This window comes from Rana temporaria, chromosome 10 (genome assembly GCF_905171775.1).
Source record: "Rana temporaria chromosome 10, aRanTem1.1, whole genome shotgun sequence".
In the NCBI taxonomy this organism is placed as follows: domain Eukaryota; kingdom Metazoa; phylum Chordata; class Amphibia; order Anura; family Ranidae; genus Rana; species Rana temporaria.
In genome coordinates this window covers 1270885-1277910 of record NC_053498.1, presented here as the reverse complement: position 1 = coordinate 1277910, position 7026 = coordinate 1270885, and the positions used below count along the sequence as shown (strand labels likewise).

General features: G+C 49.3%; 1 protein-coding gene across 12 annotated transcripts in view; it reads left to right on the top strand.

The window, feature by feature from the left end:
• The first annotated feature begins 86 nt into the window (after positions 1-86).
• The window catches only part of HSPG2 (heparan sulfate proteoglycan 2), a 109180-nt gene continuing 102240 nt past the window's right edge, over positions 87-7026 (top strand). For all 12 annotated transcript variants that reach the window (XM_040327021.1, XM_040327027.1, XM_040327029.1 and 9 more), the window contains exon 1: positions 87-160. In XM_040327021.1, coding sequence (XP_040182955.1) covers positions 121-160 — 40 coding nt within the window. In that variant the 5' untranslated portion in view covers positions 87-120. The remainder of the gene's footprint in view (positions 161-7026) is intronic.

Sequence of the window (7026 nt, the reverse complement as noted above, 5' to 3'; positions counted from 1 at the left end):
CCCCCCCCCCCCCCCGTCTCTCTTCCTTCTACCCCCCCCCCCCATTGTCCCTTCTATGGACCCCCCCCCCATTGTCCCTTAGGTTTTCCCCCGACTCGTCTAGTGCCACAACTGGCGGGTATGAGTGTGTCTGAGCCGGACCAGGAGGAACCGTTCCTGAGTAAGTCCCACTGGGGGGGGCTCTGCATGTCGGGGTGTAGGGGACCTACAACCCCCACCTTCCCCTCCCCCGCTCACTGACTGCACTTTGCATGCCGGGGTCTGAGTGCTGTACCTGTGTGATGTGATATTGGTGGTCCTGAGCCCCCCCCCCCCCCATTACTCTATGCATGCCGGGGTCTGAGCCCTTTAATAGTTTGATGTGGTCCCCACCCCCACTGACTGCGCTGTGCATGCTGGGATATGGGCCTGGCTGCACAGTTGCCCCCCCCCCCTCTGCATGTTGGTGTGTGATGTACCCCCCCCTCCCCCGCACACAGACGTGACGGGGTGCAGGTTTCTGGTGTACGCTGCATGGGACACGCACTCCCCTCTGCACACTGTACTCATTCTTCCTGCAGGAGCTCCGCCCACTCAGACACAACCCCCCCCCCCCCCGTCCTGCACACAGCATGCAGCCCCTCACCCCTCACCCCGCTCCTCCTACAACCATTCTTCATACACTGAGATATGGAATGTCTCCGGAAAGGCCGGCACCATACAACACGTACAGTGGGGAACGAAAGTTTGGGCACCCCAGATAAAAATGTGTATTAATGTGCATAACGAAGCCGAGGAAAGATGGAAAAATCTCCCAAAGGCATCAAATTACAGATCAGACATTCTTATAATATGTCAGAAAAAGTTACATTTTATTTCCATCATTTACACTTTCATAATCACAGAAAACAAAAAAATGGCATGTGTAAAAGTTTGGGCACCCTGCAGAATTTCTAGCATGCCCCGCCCCCTTTGCAGAGCTGAGAGCTGCCAGTGTCATGGATTGTTCTCAATGATCGTCTGGGAAGACCCGGTGATGTCACTCCTCTGACCCTCCCCCAACAATCAGCGCCATGGCTTCTTCTAAGCAGTTGTCTAGAAAAGTGAAAATAGTTGTCGCTCACAAAGCTGGAGAAGCGATAAGAAGATCGCAAAGCGTTTTCCGATGTCAATATCCTCTGTTCCTCGGAATGTAATGAAGAAATGGCCGTCATCAGGAACAGTGGAAGGTAAAGCAAGATCTGGAAGACCAAGAAAAATATCAGACAGAACGGCTCGCAGGATTGTGAGAAAAGCAAAAGCCCACGTGTGACGGCGCGATCCCTCCAGAAAGATCTGGCACACACTGGAGTTGTGGTACACTATTCATCCCTCCAGAAAGATCTGGCACACACTGGAGTTGTGGTACACTATTCATCCCTCCAGAAAGATCTGGCACACACTGGAGTTGTGGTACACTATTCATCCCTCCAGAAAGATCTGGCACACACTGGAGTTGTGGTACACTATTCATCCCTCCAGAAAGATCTGGCACACACTGGAGTTGTGGTACACTATTCATCCCTCCAGAAAGATCTGGCACACACTGGAGTTGTGGTACACTATTCATCCCTCCAGAAAGATCTGGCACACACTGGAGTTGTGGTACACTATTCATCCCTCCAGAAAGATCTGGCACACACTGGAGTTGTGGTACACTATTCATCCCTCCAGAAAGATCTGGCACACACTGGAGTTGTGGTACACTATTCATCCCTCCAGAAAGATCTGGCACACACTGGAGTTGTGGTACACTATTCATCCCTCCAGAAAGATCTGGCACACACTGGAGTTGTGGTACACTATTCATCCCTCCAGAAAGATCTGGCACACACTGGAGTTGTGGTACACTATTCATCCCTCCAGAAAGATCTGGCACACACTGGAGTTGTGGTACACTATTCATCCCTCCAGAAAGATCTGGCACACACTGGAGTTGTGGTACACTATTCATTCCTCCAGAAAGATCTGGCACACACTGGAGTTGTGGTACACTATTCATCCCTCCAGAAAGATCTGGCACACACTGGAGTTGTGGTACACTATTCATTCCTCCAGAAAGATCTGGCACACACTGGAGTTGTGGTACACTATTCATCCCTCCAGAAAGATCTGGCACACACTGGAGTTGTGGTACACTATTCATCCCTCCAGAAAGATCTGGCACACACTGGAGTTGTGGTACACTATTCATCCCTCCAGAAAGATCTGGCAGACACTGGAGTTGTGGTACACTATTCATCCCTCCAGAAAGATCTGGCACACACTGGAGTTGTGGTACACTATTCATCCCTCCAGAAAGATCTGGCAGACACTGGAGTTGTGGTACACTATTCATCCCTCCAGAAAGATCTGGCACACACTGGAGTTGTGGTACACTATTCATCCCTCCAGAAAGATCTGGCACACACTGGAGTTGTGGTACACTATTCATCCCTCCAGAAAGATCTGGCACACACTGGAGTTGTGGTACACTATTCATCCCTCCAGAAAGATCTGGCAGACACTGGAGTTGTGGTACACTATTCATCCCTCCAGAAAGATCTGGCACACACTGGAGTTGTGGTACACTATTCATCCCTCCAGAAAGATCTGGCACACACTGGAGTTGTGGTACACTATTCATCCCTCCAGAAAGATCTGGCACACACTGGAGTTGTGGTACACTATTCATCCCTCCAGAAAGATCTGGCACACACTGGAGTTGTGGTACACTATTCATCCCTCCAGAAAGATCTGGCACACACTGGAGTTGTGGTACACTATTCATCCCTCCAGAAAGATCTGGCACACACTGGAGTTGTGGTACACTATTCATCCCTCCAGAAAGATCTGGCACACACTGGAGTTGTGGTACACTATTCATCCCTCCAGAAAGATCTGGCACACACTGGAGTTGTGGTACACTATTCATCCCTCCAGAAAGATCTGGCACACACTGGAGTTGTGGTACACTATTCATTCCTCCAGAAAGATCTGGCACACACTGGAGTTGTGGTACACTATTCATCCCTCCAGAAAGATCTGGCACACACTGGAGTTGTGGTACACTATTCATCCCTCCAGAGAGATCTGGCACACACTGGAGTTGTGGTACACTATTCATCCCTCCAGAAAGATCTGGCACACACTGGAGTTGTGGTACACTATTCATCCCTCCAGAGAGATCTGGCACACACTGGAGTTGTGGTACACTATTCATCCCTCCAGAAAGATCTGGCAGACACTGGAGTTGTGGTACACTATTCATCCCTCCAGAAAGATCTGGCAGACACTGGAGTTGTGGTACACTATTCATCCCTCCAGAAAGATCTGGCACACACTGGAGTTGTGGTACACTATTCATCCCTCCAGAAAGATCTGGCACACACTGGAGTTGTGGTACACTATTCATCCCTCCAGAAAGATCTGGCACACACTGGAGTTGTGGTACACTATTCATCCCTCCAGAAAGATCTGGCACACACTGGAGTTGTGGTACACTATTCATCCCTCCAGAAAGATCTGGCACACACTGGAGTTGTGGTATACTATTCATCCCCCCAGAAAGATCTGGCACACACTGGAGTTGTGGTACACTATTCATCCCCCCAGAAAGATCTGGCACACACTGGAGTTGTGGTACACTATTCATCCCTCCAGAAAGATCTGGCACACACTGGAGTTGTGGTACACTATTCATCCCTCCAGAAAGATCTGGCACACACTGGAGTTGTGGTACACTATTCATCCCTCCAGAGAGATCTGGCACACACTGGAGTTGTGGTACACTATTCATCCCTCCAGAAAGATCTGGCAGACACTGGAGTTGTGGTACACTATTCATCCCTCCAGAAAGATCTGGCACACACTGGAGTTGTGGTACACTATTCATTCCTCCAGAAAGATCTGGCACACACTGGAGTTGTGGTACACTATTCATCCCTCCAGAAAGATCTGGCACACACTGGAGTTGTGGTACACTATTCATCCCTCCAGAGAGATCTGGCACACACTGGAGTTGTGGTACACTATTCATCCCTCCAGAAAGATCTGGCAGACACTGGAGTTGTGGTACACTATTCATCCCTCCAGAAAGATCTGGCACACACTGGAGTTGTGGTACACTATTCATCCCTCCAGAAAGATCTGGCACACACTGGAGTTGTGGTACACTATTCATCCCTCCAGAGAGATCTGGCACACACTGGAGTTGTGGTACACTATTCATCCCTCCAGAAAGATCTGGCACACACTGGAGTTGTGGTACACTATTCATCCCTCCAGAAAGATCTGGCACACACTGGAGTTGTGGTACACTATTCATCCCTCCAGAAAGATCTGGCACACACTGGAGTTGTGGTACACTATTCATCCCTCCAGAAAGATCTGGCACACACTGGAGTTGTGGTACACTATTCATCCCTCCAGAAAGATCTGGCACACACTGGAGTTGTGGTACACTATTCATCCCTCCAGAAAGATCTGGCACACACTGGAGTTGTGGTACACTATTCATCCCTCCAGAAAGATCTGGCACACACTGGAGTTGTGGTACACTATTCATCCCTCCAGAAAGATCTGGCACACACTGGAGTTGTGGTACACTATTCATCCCTCCAGAAAGATCTGGCAGACACTGGAGTTGTGGTACACTATTCATCCCTCCAGAAAGATCTGGCACACACTGGAGTTGTGGTACACTATTCATCCCTCCAGAAAGATCTGGCACACACTGGAGTTGTGGTACACTATTCATCCCTCCAGAAAGATCTGGCACACACTGGAGTTGTGGTACACTATTCATCCCTCCAGAAAGATCTGGCACACACTGGAGTTGTGGTACACTATTCCTCCCCCCAGAAAGATCTGGCACACACTGGAGTTGTGGTACACTATTCATCCCTCCAGAAACATCTGGCAGACACTGGAGTTGTGGTACACTATTCATCCCCCCAGAAAGATCTGGCACACACTGGAGTTGTGGTACACTATTCATCCCTCCAGAAAGATCTGGCAGACACTGGAGTTGTGGTACACTATTCATCCCCCCAGAAAGATCTGGCACACACTGGAGTTGTGGTACACTATTCATCCCTCCAGAGAGATCTGGCACACACTGGAGTTGTGGTACACTATTCATCCCTCCAGAGAGATCTGGCACACACTGGAGTTGTGGTACACTATTCATCCCTCCAGAAAGATCTGGCACACACTGGAGTTGTGGTACACTATTCATCCCTCCAGAAAGATCTGGCACACACTGGAGTTGTGGTACACTATTCATCCCTCCAGAAAGATCTGGCACACACTGGAGTTGTGGTACACTATTCATCCCTCCAGAAAGATCTGGCACACACTGGAGTTGTGGTACACTATTCATCCCTCCAGAAAGATCTGGCACACACTGGAGTTGTGGTACACTATTCATCCCTCCAGAAAGATCTGGCACACACTGGAGTTGTGGTACACTATTCCACTATAAAGAGATACTTGTACAAATATGATCTTCATGGAAGAGTCATCAGAAGAAAACCTCTTCTACGTCCTCACCACAAAAATCAGCGTTTGAACTTTGCAAATGAACATATAGACAAGCCTGACGCATTCTGGAAACAAGTTCTGTGGGCCGATGAGGTTAAAATATAACTTTTTGGCCGGAATGAGCAAAAGTACGTTTGGAGAAGAAAGGGCACAGAATTTAATGAAAAGAACCTCCAACTGTGAAGCATGGGGGTGGATCAATCATGCTCTGGGGTTGTATTGCAGCCAGTGGCACAGGGAACATTTCACGAGGAGAAGGAAAAATGGGAAGGGAAGGGTTAAGGGCCGGAGGGAATCTCCATACGAGGAGTGACACCATTGTGGAAGGGAAGGGTTAAGGGCCGGAAGGAAAGGAGGATTGGCTCGGAGGAAATGTCGGGGGTTGAATGGGGTCTTTATATTATTTGCTGCGGATTCCCTTTCATGTTGTAGAGTTGGGGGTTTGTTTAACCCCTTCCCTACCGTATGACATCCTGGACTTTAGGGGGGATATCTGAATGATGGGAGGAGCTACAGGCATCATTCAGATATCGTTTTTTTAGACGGCGATTCTGCGCACCATAAGAACCATCATAGCGATCGTTCTTATAGGCCGCGGGAGGGGACATATCGGCGTTGTGCGGTATATCGGCGTTGTGCGGTATATCGGCGTTGTGCGGTATATCGGCGTTGTGCGGTATATCGGCGTTGTGCGGTATATCGGCGTTGTGCGGTATATCGGCGTTGTGCGGTATATCGGCGTTGTGCGGTATATCGGCGTTGTGCGGTATATCGGCGTTGTGCGGTATATCGGCGTTGTGCGGTATATCGGCGTTGTGCGGTATATCGGCGTTGTGCGGTATATCGGCGTTGTGCGGTATATCGGCGTTCTGCAGTATATCGGCGTTCTGCAGTATATCGGCGTTCCGGAGTATATTGGTGTATGAGCTCATGTGACTTCAATGTTGTCATCCCTAAATAACCTCGGTGTCCGTGTTCCGGGATATATTTATCTGGGCGGCAGACTTCTCATTTCTGGAGATGTGGAGTCATTTTGTGTAGAACGGGTTTCTCCTCCAGAATGTTCCTTCTGCTCTGGAAATCTGAAGTTCCTCCATATCTAGAACGTGTTTCTTCTACTCGGACCAGCAGTTGTTTCTGCATCTAGATTAGAATATCTTCCAGTCCTTGTGGTATTTCTTGGTCTCTGGGTCTGTTCTAGGTTGATTGGGGTGAGGGTCACACTGGTATCTGGCGTTCTAGGTTGATTGGGGTGAGGGTCACACTGGTATCTGGCGTTCTAGGTTGATTGGGGTGAGGGTCACACTGGTATCTGGCGTTCCGGGTCTGTTCTAGGTTGATTGGGGTGAGGGTCACACTGGTATCTGGCGCTCTTGGTCTGTTCTAGGTTGATTGGGGTGAGGGTCACACTGGTATCTGGTGTTCCGGGTCTGTTCTAGGTTGATTGGGGTGAGGGTCACACTGGTATCTGGCGTTCCGGGTCTA